The sequence below is a fragment of the Ursus arctos genome, unplaced genomic scaffold (genome assembly GCF_023065955.2).
Source record: "Ursus arctos isolate Adak ecotype North America unplaced genomic scaffold, UrsArc2.0 scaffold_10, whole genome shotgun sequence".
Lineage (NCBI taxonomy): Eukaryota > Metazoa > Chordata > Mammalia > Carnivora > Ursidae > Ursus > Ursus arctos.
Window position 1 is genome coordinate 50,931,363 of NW_026622764.1, and position 18,349 is coordinate 50,949,711.

Consider the following 18,349-nt stretch of genomic DNA (forward strand, 5'->3'; position numbering starts at 1 on the left):
ATTTAACTTACACCTTCGATCTTGTGTAACATTCATCTTTGTCCGCTCACAGTTATGATCTCCTGGGGCTCCCTACATCTTGACATACACCCCTCTTATCTTTAGGTACTGAAGGAAAATCAGTGTCAAGCAGTGGGAATAGCATGTGAGGAACCCTGTCGGAACGTAATATATGGCCCTACACGTGAAGCTACCGGAGCCTCCCCTTCTCTCTGTACTGTTTTCTTTTCCCAGGTCAGAGTTGGTGCCTAGAGGCTCTCTGCACCCACAGTCAAAACCTGCCCTACTCCAAGCCACTTTGAGGGTGCAGAAACAGGGATTTGGGACGGGGGCTCTGGATTTCTAAGGCTGCCAAAATAATTCGGAATCTATATTGGGAACCATGATAGAGGCTGCACCCTCAGGATCCCCGAAAGATATTCCTTGCTGCATTTTTTTCCGGGTGAGGGGAGGGGGAAAGGACTTCAGAGATCACCCAGTCCAACTTTCGAACTCCTATGGGGCAAACTGAAGCTCAGGGATGCTAACTGCCCGAGCAGTGTCCGTGATGCCACCTTTATCCTCATCCTTAACTGAGGCACCCTCTGCATCTCCCCAGGCCCATCTCCTGGCCGCTGAGGATGAGCAAGCGGCGTCTGGCACCCCTGCAACGACCCACAGCCCTATCCTCTGAGAGCGCTGATGGGGAGGAGGCCGCTCGGTGAGAGTAAGAAAGCGAGGGAGGGGAAAGGAAGGAAGAAGGGCCAGAGGTGGGAGTGGAAGAGGCAGCCTCGCCCGGGGCTGATTGGCTCCCGAGACCAGCCCTCGTCCGCGGTTTATAAGAGTTGGGGTAGCCGGGCGCCCTGCCGGCTCGCCCGCGCGCCCCCCGAGCAGCGCCCGGCTCTAAGCGCCGCACGTCGAGGCCCGCCTGGCCCCGCGCCGGCTCCGCGCCGTCTTCAGAGTCGGTCGCGGGCGGAGGAGCAAGGGAGGGAGCCGGCGAGGGAGGCGAGCGCCGCAGCCAGCGGGCCGAGCGCCATGCGCCGCGCCAGCCGAGACTACACCAAGTACCTGCGCGGCTCGGAGGAGATGGGCAGCGGAGGCTCGGGCGCCCCGCACGAGGGCCCCCTGCACGCCGCCCCGCCGCCCGCGCCGCCCGCGCCGCACCAGCCCGCCGCCGCCTCCCGCTCCATGTTCGTGGCCTTCCTGGGACTGGGGCTGGGCCAGGTGGTCTGCAGCGTCGCCCTGTTCCTCTACTTCCGAGCCCAGGTGAGTGCCCGCCTCCCCGGGGGTCCGCCCACCTCGTTCCTCCCGCACTCGTGGGAAACTGAGTCCGGCCGCCCGGCTCGGCTCCCCAGATCTTGCATATAGGAGGAGAATGTGACTCTAAAGAGGGTGCGTCCTGCTCCGGAACAGCCCGGCGCGGGGCCGGGCGCGCTAGCCTCTGGTCTCGGCTCCCGCCCCTGCCCCGCAGCGCGCTGAGGCTCGGCTCGCCTGGCCCGGTGCGTTTGAATTTCCCCCGCGACGCAGCATTGGCCGTTCACCTCTAAGGGATGATTGCACACTCCCCCTACACCCCCTTTCATTTCTAATCTGGATCTGAGAATTAACTTAACGACCACTTAGGGAAAAAAAATTGAGCGCTTAGGCAGCAACCCTTTCCCTTCCCGCCCACCACCTGGACGTGTTTGGTTCCTGGGGCTGGCCGCTTTGCAGGTGGGCTCCGGGCCGCCGGGCTGGAGAGGAGCGCAGAGCCGAAGGTCGCGCGCCGTGCTTGCACTGCAGGCAGCCCCTGCAGCACCCAGTGGAGATGCCCAAGGCGCCAGACGGGGCCGAGTGACACAGCGCGACCAGAGAAGCCTGGTTGCGGGACAGGGGCTCCGCTCGCGCAGAGTGCAAAAAGAGGGAAGGACCCCGTGCCTTCCCGCTGAGGTGGGCGGAAGGAAGCAAGGTGCGTGTGACGGTGGTGAAGTTCTCACCCCTGACACAGCCTCGCTACAATCTAGCAAATAACTAAACTCCTAAAACACGAGAAAGAGGGCTGGGAACTGCAGAGAAAGATAGTAGAAAGGAAGGGGTAAATCTGTAATATTATGCTTTCTGGTGGTTTATGCTCTTGTGTTTTCTTGGAAATTGCAGTGCAGTTGGTTGGATTCATTCAAATGTTCTTGTCTGGTGCTGTGAACTCTTTCTCAGAGGAAGTGGAGGGCTGACTGTGCAATTTTTTTTTTATGGGAAAAGAGAGCTGGTTTGGACTTCATTGGTTTTCAGATTCAAAGGTGATTTCTAAACCAAATTGGATGCATCACAATATGGACTTGCTTGGGTTGTATGGGTTTTTGACATGTGCCAGAGCCTTGAACTCCATTACTTGTAATCATAGGTTTTTTGTTAAATATTCATTATCCACTGTTTGTGTTTTATAGAGAAAATTTGATTATCTACTTTAAAAAAAGGTAGAAATACTATGAGCAATACTTTAGGACACTTGTATTTGCATCTTAACAAAAATAATCTTTATTGAGATATTTTTTCTTAAAAAAACACAACTTTTGCAACAAAGATTACACACACCTATATGGAAGTGATGAAATATTTTTCTTTCATCAGACCATGCTGCAGTCCAGAAAGAGTAGTTGACCCATTTTCCCACCCACTGTTCTCCTCCCATGTAAAGTCTGTGTATACTGAGTGCCCGCACTGCAGATGACACTATTAAGTGCTATGGAATGTGAGTGAAGGATCATTAACTCAACATACAATGTCCACCTACTATGTGCCTCGCATGGTGCCCGATAATGGAGGGACCTGTAACAAAAGACTTAAAATTCTTAGTCAAACAAGACAGCAGCATTCAGAAAAAGGACAGAAGATGCAATTGTTCTCTACTGCTTCTTATCGTTTCTAACACCTTAGGGATATGGCATTTTCGTAGCAGTAATAGTGAAGTGAGTGTTCAGCAGCGGCAGAGCAGTGGGGAATGAATGAGCTCAGGGAAGATGAACAGCTTAGATTGGTGGGAACCATGGAAACGGGTGTGGCCATGTAGAAAAGAGTGGCATGCTGGGCTCTTAGGACAGACCGTTCTGCTTCTCCACAGCAATATTAATGGTCTGGTAGGCTGGGGGGTCCGTCTGATGATTACTTGTCATAATTTAGCAGACTTGACGTTACAGGAGTAATAGTGATGCTCTCAACACCTTTTCCCCAAAGTAAACAGGCCAATTAGTAAGCTTAGCTAGAAAATTTTCATTTGTAGATTTCATGTCATCAGATTTTATAGGTACAGTTTTCTTAAATGCCATGAAGAATGGGTTTCTCTAAGACTGATGTCAAATATATTAACCATTACTCCCGAACCCCATTTTTGTACTGCGTTTTTAAAGAGGCATCTTCTTTAGGAAAGAAGTAGTATCAGGAATAATGTGTTCATAGGAAGACATCACTAGATTTGGTTGCATTCTACTGAGTATATGGTATCTACTTTTGATACCTAAAGGAGTCCTACTCATCTAGACATACTTTCCGAAGTAGGTACAGGTGAAATGATATGATGTCTGACATTTGTTTCAAAATAATAGCTGGGGAGGGTTCGGGGTAGGGAAGTGGTTGCTTATAGATGAAACAAGATTGGCCGTGGTTGAGAGTTGTTGAAGCTTGGTGTTGGGTTTGTGGGAGTTCATTCTACAATTCTTTCCACTTTTATGTATGCCAGAGGCCTATTTAAGTTCTACTAGCTGAGAGAATAGACTCGATTTGACCCATCACTAATGTAACATTTTTACTCACATCAGCTCCTTTAGATTAGAAGTTGGTACCAAATAGGAGATATTTTTTTTTAGTTCCAAGAGTTGAGAGTGTCAACTACTTGGTGTGTCTGAATGCATCTGAAGTGGAATGAAATCATTTAGGATCAAGTAACATGTTTGCAGTTTATAGTAAACCAATGAGAAAAAAGAGCCAGTTTTATTGTTTTTGTCTAAAGGGGGGGTTGCTATGTAATTCCTCAAGAAAAAAAACCCAGTTAATTTAGTTTTATATGCATTTAGAAGAATGCCCAGAATAGTGTAAAAATTACAGTGACTTTAAAAAATGTTTCCCCTTCTCAACTCATGTTCTAATAGTTAAAAATGAATCAGCCTCCCAAATGTTTGCAGATTGCCTGTGCCCAGATTGAAAAGAAAAAAAAAGTACTAGATCTAAAGTAGATTGGCTCTTCCTCCGCCAACCTTGCCAAAGAAAAAATAGCGTGTGGTTTGTGCTATATATTTACCACATAGTATTCATACTTTGGTTTGCAAAGAAGAAGAAAAAAAGACCTTCCAAAAAGTAGCTTGTAAAATTTATGCTTGTGTTTTTTCTTTCTCTTTCTTTCTTTCCTTCGTCGTCGTCTTTTTTTTTTAACATCCATATAACCAAATTCAAAGTTTGGAGTTTAGCTACAAGATAAGCTTTTCAGAAAACTCAATCTCCGTTGCCCTTTGAACTCCTTCCCCCAAACCCCCAGCATGCACACCAGCCTCCCTGGCTGTTTGATACCCAAACAGGAGCGCCGTCCCCACTGCAGCTCTGGTGTGGAGGGGTGCAGGCTGCCGGCTTGAAAAAACAGATAACAAAGTAGCACAAATGTCAAGCATCCTGCCTCATTTAACCCTACAAATGATTACATTTCAAGGAAGCTTGTTTGTTTTAAAGACTTTGATTTCATATGAACTACATCATCTGATAAATGCATTTTTAAAGCCTTCTAAATCAGATATTCAAGGTTTATGGAATATGTTCAGACATTTCTAGGTACAATGAATTCATTTGTAACTCAATCGACAGTGATTTTTTTGGATGAGCTCCTGGGTTCCTCCGTGGAGTACAAGAAGTCAAGAAGGGAAGGACTGCCTGTTTGCTCACCACGTCGTTGGCAGCGTCAAGCCCAGTGCCTGGCATGTTCAATTTGCTGAGGCTTTTCAATGAGTCACAGCGCTAGAAATTCGCAATATGGAAGTTATCCAATGAGTAGCTAAACTAGACTAAAAAGTAGCATTTTCTTCAGTCATACAAATTCTCTCGCCCGACTCTGGTGTCTGGAGAGAGGGTGTGGGATAGGAGAGTCCTGGTTCCGCCACTGGACCAGCATGGTGGAGTGCCCCACACCTTGCCCTGGGTCTTCCCGCATGGAGACTACCAGAGCAGAGGGCCCCACTGGTGTGTGTGGTCTGCCGGCCCCCACTCCTCAACTCCTCTCTTTTCTCCTGGTCTCCATTTTTGGGAAGGCATTGCTACAAGACCCTGGAACAAGAAAGATGTTTGGTTGCAGGTTAACAAGACATTTCTAACATATGGCCTTTAAGTAAACAAAATAAATAACTTTATCGAAATTAACTATGCCACGCTTTCGTGATTTCTTTTGGAAAAACAATTGGTGACTTTTATACATGTTTTAGTTCTCGTGTTACCTTCCTAAACAGTGGTTCTCCAGCGCACATTTGAAGCCCTTGGGGAGAGAGATTTAGTGGGCCCCTACCCTCAGGGACGTGGGTTCAGTTGGCTGGGGGTGGCACCGGGGCCTGGAGACTTTTTAAGAGAGAGGGGACAAAATCTTTGCATTCCAGTTTTTTGCAAAAGATCATTAGCCATTATTATTGTCACAAGAGTTTTGTACTAACTGCTGTTGCTTGTGGGAAAAAAAATTAAAATTGGTGTCCAAGGAAATTTCGAGACATTTTAATAGCCGAAAATCTGTATTTGTCCATTTGCTATGTACAGCTACAGGTGCTCGAGTGTGTTCTTTGAGTAGCGACAGCATGGCGGACCGCTGCTCGCGGTTGATGGCGCTTAGTCTGTCAGCAGGCCTGGAGCTCAACCAATTTTAGGGTCCCCAGGCATTTCCCCGAGAACACCGCATTGTTCCTGTAGCTCGGCAGCTTTCTGGTGGTGAGCCAACTGAGGCCTTGGCATGATTCTTCTTTCTTGAGGTCTGAACCCAATGACCCTTCATATCAGCTGCCCGAGCTTCTCTGATTTTGTGGGAAACTGAGCGGCGTAAGTGAGCTTTTTAAAAAAAAAAATAAAGTGTGGTTGAAAAGCTTTCCTTATATAAAAACTCACATATTCTGATTTGTACTGATTATTTTAAAGAAAATATGAAAAATAAATATGGATTGCAAAGTTTTGCTTCGTGAAGGACGCCTCTCCCATATGCAAGACTGAAATAATAAGGGTACATGTGTGGAAAGGTTATCATTCATTTTGAGAATCTCAGATATGGATAGAGTACTTTCTAGTTTATTTCTGATGGTTGGTTAATAAACCTCCACATCTCTTTTGATTACTTTTAAGAAGATAAACCAGGCACTGAGAGACCTGGTATTAATTCACTGAGCTTATATTAGAAACTTCTAAATTCTTCCTTTCTTCATCCAGTCCGTACCTGCTTGTGAGCAAATGCACACAAGGTAACTTGAGTTTTTGAAAGAAGAGGACAGTAAGTTAAACAGTTGTTATTAAGACAATTGATAGCTAATTATCTCTACCCTTGACTTGGCAGTTGAAACTGCTACAAGGACTTATCAGAACCCCAGACGGAAGGGGCAGACAATTTCAAGAAAAGAGTAATACTTAAAGAGATGTGTATGCAGACAATCAGCTAAGAACTCCACGGGGCTATTTTGGGTAGGACAATCCCTTTGCATTATAGGAGTTTTCGCATCTTCCCCCAGCACGTATCCATACAGCCCGCTCACCCCACGCAGCCCTCTTCATCCCATGTGACACTAACGATCGCCCCCTGACAGACGTTCCACTCCAGGGTAAGAAACACTGATGAGAGTTTCGACACAAAGGGAAATTATGCTTCTGGCTTTAGGTTTTTGGGGGGCCCTAGGAAATGGATTTCTCCCTCCCTTCTTTGGCTGATATACATTGATTAAGGAAATCAATATACATTGATTAAGGAAAAAAAGGCCAGACAAACATGGTGGCTAAAGATGGTGTTTATTTCACCTGGTTTTTGTAGGCTTCATGCTTTGACTACCCAAGTGAGTTTCCTCACCCTATGTAGCATGCTAGGTGTGACTCAAAGAGAGAGAGCTTTCTCTACCTGCACTGACCACACGTGATTTTCCTCGACTCTCCTCCCTTCTATGAGGACTTACACGTTGGCAGACGACTTTGATCATTTCCCCACGATTGGCACGTGTATTCTTGTGTTGTGAATCATAGCTACTCATAAAAATGAATTAGAAGTCAATGTTTCACCAACTTGAGGGTAATTGTACTCACTCCTAATTGCTGGGGACATAAAGACTCTTGCAAGAATGAATTGTTTTGGTCCTTAAGTCAGTCACACTTTATTAAATTGCAGAATGATCAATGATAATTACTCTACGTCCTGACTTTTTTTTCTCAGATGGATCCTAATAGAATATCAGAAGATGACACTCACTGCATTAATAGAATTTTCAAACTCCACGAAAACGCAGATTTGCAAGACACAACTCTGGAGAGTCAAGACACAAAACTAATACCTGATTCGTGTAAGAGCATTAAACAGGCCTTCCGAGCAGCTGTACAAAAGGTGAGTCCACACGAGGATATAAGTCAAGGGCCCGCACTGGCCCTGCTAATACCGAAAATTAATACTGGCTGAGTGCTGTTGACTTTGTTCTTTTTCATTTTAATAATTTGTAAAAGAGCTAAAGAGAATTTTTTAAAGAGATTAATAGAATCCTTTTGAAGTTGGTAGTGTCTTATTATGGTGGCCAGAGACGTTCACGCACATATTCCTTCCTTTCTTTTCTTTCCTTTTTCTTTTCTTTTTTAAAGAGGAGTCATTTAAATTCATACATTGAAGGAGGACAAAGATAGTTTGTGGTAGTCAATGGATCAGTTTGCTGGTGTGAATTCCCTGCCCTAGAAACCATTCCTTCAGTTTATAGGACTCACTGCTATTTCCTGTACCTTTGGTTTTGTAACGGTAGGGTCTCCTATTTATTCCCTATCTGTTGATCCAGGACTCTGTTAAGAATACTTGTAACTGGGCCATTGTCATCTGTGGTGAGGAGGTAAGCAAGCAGTGCAGGGAGTGATGTGGTTGGCAAGGTGGAAGCTCTGTGTCCATCTTCTCATTTTCCAGGAGAGCTGAGTGAGCAGGGAGGAGATGGGGTGGGGGAGGCCAGTGACTTCTCTTATACCGACAGCGCCAAGTGAGAAACATTGCAATGAATCACTGCGTGTTCTACTTCTCTGAATAAAGTCACTTGAGAATTTTGCAGCCGTGGGATTATTTTACTTACGGACTCCACCAAACACTGGGTAGAACCGAGGGACTCCGGTGCGTCCCTGCCTGCGCACGTCACGTACTCGCGTGCACAGCTGTGTGGATTCCTGCATCCGCCCGTGTATCCCAGCCTCTGTTTGCAGCTCCCTGGGCTATCTCTGATCATCTTAGGGTAAACCCTAAAGTTGTCAAACTCCTTAAATCTAAATTGCATTTTAATTTAGTCTATTTTTTAAAAAATCCACAGATAATAATAGCAATTAAAAAAAGAGGATATGTGTGGGAGGTAGAGGTAGGGAGATGAAGCTGTTTTGTATAACCCATTAAGTTGCTATTTGCTGTATTTTGTCAAATCTAAGATACCACCAATTTTCAACTTACATCATTTTTTCATGCATCACAAAGAAAGAAAGAAATGTTGACAGAAATATTAAACACAGGGGCACCTGGGTGGCTCAGTTGGTTAAGCATCTGCCTTTGGCTCAGGTCATGATCTCAGGGTCCTGGGATCGAGTCCCACAGCGGGCTCCCTGCTCAGCGGGGAGTCTGCTTCTTCCTCTCCCTCTGTCTCTTTCTCTGTCTCTAATGAATAAATAAATAAAATCATGAAAAATATATTAAACATGATCATCATAGATTCTGTTTGCATCGTAATTTCAGAGTTACTAAAATGTAAAAAAAAATGCATCAGAGAATCAATGAAACACATATTGCTCTAATATCTATAAGAGCACACTGGTAATACTACATTTTTGTTATAATTAATGTATAGGTGCTTGGCTTTATGCAGTAGACACATATTTTAAAGCGTGGGCTTAATTTGATCTTTTTATCTTATATTGTAATTTTTGTTTATTTATTTATTTTATTTATTTATTTATTTATTTATTTTTTGATGTAAAGTTCGATGATTCATTAGTTGCATATAACACCCAGTGCACCATGCAATACGTGCCCTCCTTACTACCCATCACCAGTCTATCCCATTCCCCCACCCCCCTCCCCTCTGGGATATATTGTAATTTTTGAACTATGGAAACAGCAACTCTGCTAATCTATTCTTTTTATTATTTTGTTTTATGTTTCATTTTCATTGGTCTGATTTTTTATCCCATCTCTCAAATGTTGGGCAATCTATCTATAAACAATGATTTACATGTACTAGAGATAATCTATTAGTTAAAAACGGAACCCCTAGTTAAGGTAATTGTGGTTAGGTAAGTGACTGTCTCCTAATTTTCTGTGTGAATTGACCCATATTGTATCTCCTTACAATGAAGAGATAAGCTTTTAATTTCACAGGTCTCTTGGTTCTTAAGAATTATCCTTCAAGTTTTTTTCTGGAAGAATGGGATCAGCCAGGATAATTTTGAAAACAAAAAAGTATTAAGAAAAACAGACACCATTAACATTTATTTAGGCGAATGCAAAAGTGGTTCATCTTAGCAGGTCAAAAGAGAAAAACATTAGCATCTCGTAGATATTAAAGAAGTGATTGACAAAATTTCAAATTTATTTCTGATGTTTAAAATCCATTAGAAAACAGAACCAGATGGGTTCCTGATGTTTTTTTTTTTTTTTTAAGATTTTATTTATTTATTTGACAGGGATAGAGACAGCCAGCGAGAGAGGGAACACAAGCAGGGGGAGTGGGAGAGGAAGAAGCAGGCTCATAGCGGAGGAACCTGATGTGGGGCTCGATCCCGTAACGCCGGGATCACGCCCTGAGCCGAAGGCAGACGCTTAACCGCTGTGCCACCCAGGCGCCCCTCCTGATGTTTTTCTAAATACCGCAAACTAAAAGTTAGCTAATGATGAGAAACAGAAACATTTTCTTAAAGTCAGGGACACAACAAAGATGCCTAGTGTCCCCCACATTATTTAACATTGTTCGGAATACACTAGCTAATGCAATCGTACAAGAGAATAAAATAAGAAAATATATGTATATATACATACACATATATGGAGAAGGCAAAATTTGCATGTGATATAATTGTATACTTGGGTGAACTTGAAAGAACTAAAAGGCGGCAAGCAAAATCAATCAGTTTGTAAAAATTAGTAGGTAATAATCACTAGCTGTCCCCATTTCAAACAACAACTAGGAAACACAAATGAAAAATTCAATTCATATTTTTTAAACAGCCCTAAAAATAAACTTAACAAGGCACGTACAAAGCTTATAGAGATAATACTAGAAAATTCTACAGAGGCATTGACAAGGTAAAGACGTAACTATGCAAAGTCCTGATCCGTGGGAGACCAAACACCTTAGAGTAGATTTTATCGGTTGTGTGTGAGTGTGTGTGTGTGTGTGTGTGTGTGTAATTTAGTACAATATAACGTTATTTTAAATAAGTGGGCATAGACTCAAAAATGGTACTGGGAGGATTTGTTTACTATTTTTAAAAAGTAGTAGCCTTCCTTCATGTCCTAAGTGAAGACAGATCCCAGCTGGTGGGAGTATTAGTGGCCGATCACTGCTCCGGTCTCACACCTTCCGTTACCTCAGTTTCCACCCCTTCCTGCCCGATCAGAACTTAACACATGCTCACTGTCCCATTTCCTTTGAGCTTTCTAAGTGACCATCTACATAGGACTGACAGACCAGTTTGTACTTAAAATGAGCAAGAATGGCAGAATTTGCCCTATTTTAGGAACGTGTTGCAGACTTGGTGCCGCGTTCCAAAAAAGCAACACTCGTTTTAAGAGATTCAGTACCTGGCCAGCCAGAGGAGAAAGACAAGAATAATCAACTCTTCTCATTAGAGGCACACCGTTTTAATTATATTTACAGAATGGTATGACTCACAGGATGAGAACTTTATTTTGCTAATAGCACATTTTTGTGTTGTTGGGCTCTAAGATTTTACCCATTGTTCGTGGGTAATAAGATTACACACAGGCAACCCTTGGGAGTAAGGAGTGGTCGTGATGTACCCTTGTATGTTTGGAGGTAGAAGATGCCATTTCTTCCCCCAGACAAGAGGAACTTTAGGAAGGAGACGAGAATTATCCATATCTTATCATTAGAATCAAGCCATGTTTAATAAGCACGCATACCGTGCTGGGCACGTTGCCATAACTTCTCCAGTACCCAAGGACTTACTCTTTTCTTACCCTTGCCAAAGAGTGATTTGCCAGCTGTGTTATCCTTTGATGAGAATTATTGGTTAATATGACATTCTCTACATCTTGCCAAAATAATCAGATTTCTCATTTCTCTTGCCAATGCTGAAAATAGAATGGATGTATCAGGCATTCATAAGTAGGTTCGTATCTTAGTTTTAGTTCTAATATAGATATCGAGTGAACCCGTAAAACAAAATTACATGTGAGGTTGCAATCATTATTGAAAGATCAAACCCATCCCGTGGTAACAAATGCTAGACATAAGCACAATATTACATTATATGTGTGCAAAGAGTGGTGTTTACCCAGCCCGTCTTTGGTCAGACAAGTAATGCTGTTTTTCCCCCTCTTTTTTTGTTTGTGGCTGGGCTTTCTTGGCTTTTTTTCCCCTTTAGCACAGAACTCTGAAAGCCTCTTAGTGATCCAACCCTACCAACCACAATTTACAAAGTCTATCATAACAGTCTATGACAATAAAGAAAACACTAGTACAAATATGGTGTCCAATTTATAAAGCAATTCTTGTTTCCAGCTTTGGCAGCCTCTCTGGCCTCTGCTAGCCTGAAGAGTGGAGTGGTGAGCTCAGGCCCTGAGCAGGGGCACTTGGCCCTTAGATCCCTTGGTCAGTCTTAGTGGAAAACCATGTGTGTAGGCACTAAATATACATACTGAGCACTCCGGGCTGTGACTCGGGGTGATTTTAGTATGCCCGGTTGTTGATTTCACGTTGAGTACAAAAACTTCCTGAAACTTACTATGAAAAGTATTTGAAAGAATGACGTGGAGGAGAGAGATGGATGGGTGATGTTCAGTGCATTCAAGTTGACCCCCCAGGGTGTGGGAGGGCAGCATGAAGATTCACATGCATACGGATTTTTAAATATTAGCTTTTACAATGTTTTGTGACTCAAGAATGAAAGAAAAGAACAAATAAATGATTGATGACTTATGGAACTCTGTGAACTAATATTCTTAAATAAACGTAGGTCATCAACCAACTCATAAAGCCAGAGTGTTAGTAGCCTGCTTCTCGTTGATCTGACATCTTCACCAATGTTCTTATCGATAATTATTAATATTGTAGCCTCAGGCAGTAAGGCCTCAGCACAGATACAAAAGTATGGATAATTTTTGTTGAAAGTTATCTCCACCCAGACTTCTCCCTTTAGGCATGTTTTCCTCTGGTCTGTGCAGTTTCACTACAGAATATGAAAAGCCAAAGATGATAATGACTACGAATAACTATCTTTTGTTGGCATATTCTTGACTAAGCATTTCCTGGAGGCAGGAAGCCTCTGAGCCTCCAAAGGCTTAGTGGAAAATGGGGAGTAAAACCAGAGCCATCATTATTGAACAATTAATTCTCACCTGGAATTCTTGTTTTATTCCCTGGGGATCAGTGCACATTTGATCTCCTCTCCTACAGGAGTCACAGTGTAAATTAAAACCGTCTCCTTATATTAAGAACGGTGTACCCAAAGATAGTCAACGCTTTGATCCCTAAGGAATTAGTCACTGTTATTTGGCACAGTCCGTGCTGCTGTAACAGAGAACCCTCATTCGTGAACTGAGTAAGGCGGAGTTTTTCCTCTCCCGTGCAATAATCCGGGGGCGAGCCGTCCAGGGCTAGCAGGGAGGCTCCTCCATCCTCAACGGGTACCTTCCATACCTTCCATCTCTTGGGCCAAGTTGGCTTTTCCATTTGTTGCCGTTTCCAGACAGAGAAAGGGAGAGAAAAGGCCGAGAGTGGTACCTGGGGGCTGAGACACGATCGATTCTGGCAGCATCCTCTTGGCTGGGAGTTACTCATAGGACCACGCCCGGCTGTAAGCGAGGCTGCACACTAGTATCTCTAGCTAAGCAACCATTTGCACCAAGGCTTGAGGAAGGGGGGACAGTGACCAGTCTCCAATACTCACTAAACCCTGGTGAGGCAGGAAAGTAGGCTCACTATCTGAGCAGAGTTAACTCTGTGAATATATAAGTCTGTGAAAAATTTGAACGGCTCAGATTTTGTTTTCTGAAAGTTAAAGTACTTTAGTATTATTTGGATTCCAGGAGAGAGAGAAATTTAAAAGTGGCTTTAACAGCATGCATTTTATTAAGGAACTTTCAAAGGTTTGTTTAGGCATATATATCTCCACATCTGTGATGCCTGCATGAACTTTGTCGCCTGCACAGTTTTTAGTAGGTTTTATGGATTCAAGAACATTAATTTAAAGCCAAAAAGTTTGTCAGATTAAGTGATTGTGTTCTCCATATAGAGAGCTGATCCTTTAGAATTCTGATGTCGGTTATTACAAGAAGGCTATTCCCATTTTTATTTTTTATTTTTATTTTTTTATTTTATTATTTTTTAAAGATTTTATTTGTTTATTTGACAGAGAGAGACAGCCAGCGAGAGAGGGAACACAAGCAGGGGGAGTGGGAGAGGAAGAAGCAGGCTCACAGCGGAGGAGCCTGATGTGGGGCTCGATCCCACAACACCAGGATCACGCCCTGAGCCGAAGGCAGACGCTTAACCGCTGTGCCACCCAGGGCCCCTATTCCCATTTTTAAAACTAAAGTATGTAAGAAATCAACTAAAATTTGAGTAGATCTTAACTGCTTATGAAATTGTCATCATTAGCGTCATTTCTCTAGAGCTGTCATATGTCATTATTTCTTACTTGCTTTTTAGTTAAATACATACATAACAAACACAAGGGGAAAAATTAAACCCCATTCATTATCACTTTGCCTTTGTATATGAGTATATATCCCAAGAAAGTTTCTTGTAAACCCACAAGGAAACTTGGGGTTTGGGGGCACTGGTGTTCCCAAATCAAGATGTTAGTCATGTAGTGGTTTTCCAATGGGATTTCATCTGCGCCATAACAGTTTTGGGAACTGCAATTCAATCAACCCCAATCATATTTACCATTTATGAAACCGCCTTTATGGGAAAGCTGAAGTAAGACCTGCAGAATTTTCCAACAAAACCAAGGCCATCTACTGCCTTTGGCCCAACGGTAGGCTATTGGCTGTGATGTGCTCAATCCCAGGGAGGCCCAGGGCAAAAGGTAGGAGGGTTTGCAAGAGGGAAATAACAGTGAGTGGCATCATCAGAGGTGGGCTTATCTGTGTGCTAGAAGTGTCCCAGGATGGAAGAAAAGATATTTTGGATTGACAGTCTTAAAGAAACAGAGATAAGGAAAGACATTCCTGGAAGAGAGTATCTAATTGTGTGGCTTGGGATCTTGACCTACAATTTTAGGAGTGAATAAAACTCGGGGTCCTTGGCTGGAAGGGAAGGTGGCAAAGGATAGATTGGATTGCTCCCCACAGAGTGGCTCATCCTAGGAGGAATAGAGCCTGTGGAACTGGAATGAGTGATGTTTCCTAGAAAGGTGTTTCCCAAACCTGCTTCATCTTAGGAATGCTTTGGAGACCTTGCTTAAAAAATAAGTAAATAAACCAGATTGGTCACAAAGATTTGGTAATTCAGGAGCACACTTTGTGATTTCAGAAATCCTCTCTGAGGGGACGCCTGGGTGGCTCAGTCGTTAAGTGTCTGCCTTCGGCTCAGGTCATGATCCCAGCGTCCTGGGATCGAGCTCTGCATCGGGCTCCCTGCTCAGCGGGAAGCCTGCTTCTCCCTCTCCCACTCCCCCTGCTTGTGTTCTCTCTCTTGCTGTCTCTCTCAGTCAAATAAATAAATAAAAATCTTAAAAAAAAAAAAAAAGAAATCCTCTCCAAGAAGGACTGGTCTGTCTTTAAAGGAAGGCTTCAGGGTGGGAATGGAGATAGCACCTGGGACCAAGGAGGTGTGCTAAGCATCCTAAGAAGATGTGAGAACCAGCGGAATGCAGGGAAGCCTTCCGAGAGTTTAAGTGGTGGATGGAAAGACTAGGAGCTGGCTGTGGTATGGAAATGTGGGTTTTGAAAGTTGCAGAGAGCGGTCTGCAGCTAAGGTGATGGGACAAATGTTTGCTTGAACCTTTTGAGATTCAGGGTCTGAGAGAGGTCTGTTCCCACATCACTTCCTCATCCCTAGGGTGCTGCCCTAGCCCCCAAGCTTCGCCCTTCGAGAGCTCTGGGTGGTGGGGGTAAATATGATCAGGAGAACTATAAATCAGGGGGCTCATATTCATCAGAAAGTTTTGGTGAGCTCAGAACCTCTTCCTCCCAGTTGCCTATTCCTGCTTCTTATCTGCTCGAACGCTTTTGTGGTGAAGGACCATACCATCATCTCCATCACCCCACCCAGAAGCCAGAAGATCGTCTCATGCTCTCCGTCATTAACTCTTTACTTGGCCCCCATCCCGTGAATTCTACTTCCTCACAAAACCTTCAACTGCTTCTCTCTACCTGGTCCCCACTGTCGTCACCTTCATGCGGGTGTTACCGGCATCGTCTCTTGCCTGGGTCACTGCAGGTGACCACCCTGTCTGTGGTCTCACTGCCTCTAGTCCATCCTCTCCACAGCTCAGTGACTTCTGAAAATGCGAATCTGAGCGTGTCCCTTACTTTCCTACTTAAATAATCCTTCAGTGGACCCCTGGAACCAACAGGACAAAGTCTGAGCTGCTGAACACATAACACAGAATCTTTTGTGCTCTGGAAACCGTCATTCCAACCCCTGCCTCTCCAGGCTCATTACCTTGTGTGCCATTCCATCACCCACCAAGCTTGTGCCCAGGGGCCCCACCACAGTAAAATGCTACAAGTTCCCTAACCTGGCTGAGCCCTTCCCCTCTCGGCTACCCTGCTGTGATCCGAAGCACAGTGAGGGCAAAGATGATCTCTCTCCTGGAAACACAACACCCTCAGCACCCCATAGGATGCCTGACCCCCCAGCAGCCATCAGAACACTTTCTGGAATGCATGGATGGGTGAATGAAAGACAGGTGTTTATGTGTGGTCCTTTAGATGTTACTCCAGGCCTTTCCTGTGTAGTTGGTTCTCTGTCTTTCAAAATTCAGCTCAGGCATTACTTCCCAGAGGAGGCCCCCACTGTTGCCTGCCTGTCCACCTTTGGGTTAGAAGCTTCTCCTGTACATGCTCAGAGCTTCTTTATTCCCTCCTGTCATTCAGGGCCTCCATTGCAGGAGCTTGGTGTGGGGCTGACTCCCTCAAATGTGAGCTTTTGTTTAGTTTTTCTCCCCAGTCACAGGCACACAGTAGGTGCTCAGTGAAAGTTCGAAGAACCAGTTTAAGGAGTGAGTGAGCTCTGCTCATCTCTGCTCTTGCTGTCATGAGGGGGCTATTTGTTTGCTCTTGCCAGCCGCTAGCCACATTCCACATGCTCAGAAAGATTCACAACAGGGCTGAGGTCGTTCCCAACTGTGATGCTTGTCCTGCTTCTTGGTTGGGGGAGTGGTTTTCTGCCTTTGGGGCATGAACACATTAAAGGATCTTGAGGCTGGACGACCCTGACTGACCACCCTGCCCCTTCCTCTCTGGCCTCCTTTGTCCACAGTGGCTGGCCTGGTACCTCTGTTCTGCTTGGAGTCATAGTCCTAGCAGTCCAGGACTTTGGGGGAGGGTCTGTGAGGGTTAGCCCTCTTCAGAGGCCACAAGGCTCTGCGAATGTCAAAGCTCTGCCAGTGTAAGGTGGCATTATTGTTTCAAGTGGCAGAAGAAAGCAGAGACAGGGTAAATAGCCTCACCCAAGATGTCACACAGCAGTTACCCTGCCAGGCCCTTAGATGAGACTTTTTAAATGAGTACTATAGTGCAAGCCATTTTGAGATTGGGCTCTTTATGAAGACTAATACTGCTGTCATAAGGCTACTTCATGAAAACTCTAGGGGACCCTTAACTGTGGCAGAAGGTTCCTCATTTAAACCAGGAAGGTTAAACAATAAAAACTAATTTTCTCTTCCCAGCACAGCCAGCAGGCTGCCAGGAAACATCACTCTGTTCTAGGAAAACAAGGGCACGCGCTTCTTCAGCCCTTTGGTGGGGAGAGTACATTTTCTGTTTGCAAAGACCTGTCTTTTCCAATCAGCAGACTTCTTTTGAGAGAAATGAGCCCCCGGTGACGGTGCTTGGGTGAGAGGGGGAGACCAATGCACATCTTGGTAAAGTTCTTCACCGAGAAATGTCCAGAAGTGGTCATCGGATGGTGGTGGCTGATTTAGTTAGGAGGCAAACAAATTAGGGGGTTAAGAGGTGGGGTGCTGGGGGTATGGGATGTGCGTAGAATCCGTATTGAGAAAACTTTGGGTGAATTCTGTAAATCAGTAGCCTATATTAAGAAATAAAGAATTTTAAGAATCAAAATGTAGAGTTGCGAATGAATCAGAGATGGCTCTTCCTTTCAGGATTAGTGGGCCCAGTGCCCTATCCACCGGCTCCCCTCCCTGCTGCTAGCTGGGCCACTGGACCACGGGACACAGTCCTCCTCCTCTTGCCCCCCACCCCGCCCCCACCCCCTGTGGGGATGGCCAGGAGCTGCCCTTCCCCCTCCCTGGTGCTCCTTTCCTGTCCTGGTGCCCTGGAGGCCTGTGGGTTGAGAAACCCAGGCTCTGCTAGACCCCTTCATAACCTGTATTTAGGTGACAGCATGCTCCATGGATCCTGCTCTCAAAGTTCTTTGCTTTGAGGCTATTTTGAACTGTACCACGGACAGTTCGTAAGGAACTATGGGGTTCCCATCTTCATCCTGGTGCCTATAAAGTGTTCCCCCATATCCTGTGGATTAGAAGGTTAGTGTGAGCTTTAGGGGAGGGAGGAAAGCAAGAGGCTGAGACATCTATATTAATTCTGTCTCTTTAGTTGCTGCACAACACCTGGGTATTCCTTCTGCGGGTGGGGATGCTTTCTGTGCCTTGTAAACCAAGAATACCAAGCAAATAAAATCTTTACAAATACAGACGAGCTACTGATAAGACAGCAGGACATCTGTCTGAGAGAGCACTCGGGGCCAAAGTCGGTACGAACCAGAGGGCAGCATACTGACTCTAAATAGCTCTGTGGGGC

General features: G+C 44.6%; 1 protein-coding gene across 1 annotated transcript in view; it reads left to right on the plus strand.

The window, feature by feature from the left end:
• The first annotated feature begins 871 nt into the window (after window positions 1–871).
• Window positions 872–18,349, plus strand: part of TNFSF11 (TNF superfamily member 11) — a 29,991-nt gene continuing 12,513 nt past the window's right edge. The window contains exons 1-2 of the mRNA XM_026493331.4: window positions 872–1,245; window positions 7,379–7,546. Coding sequence (XP_026349116.2) covers window positions 1,015–1,245; window positions 7,379–7,546 — 399 coding nt within the window. The 5' untranslated portion in view covers window positions 872–1,014. The remainder of the gene's footprint in view (window positions 1,246–7,378; window positions 7,547–18,349) is intronic.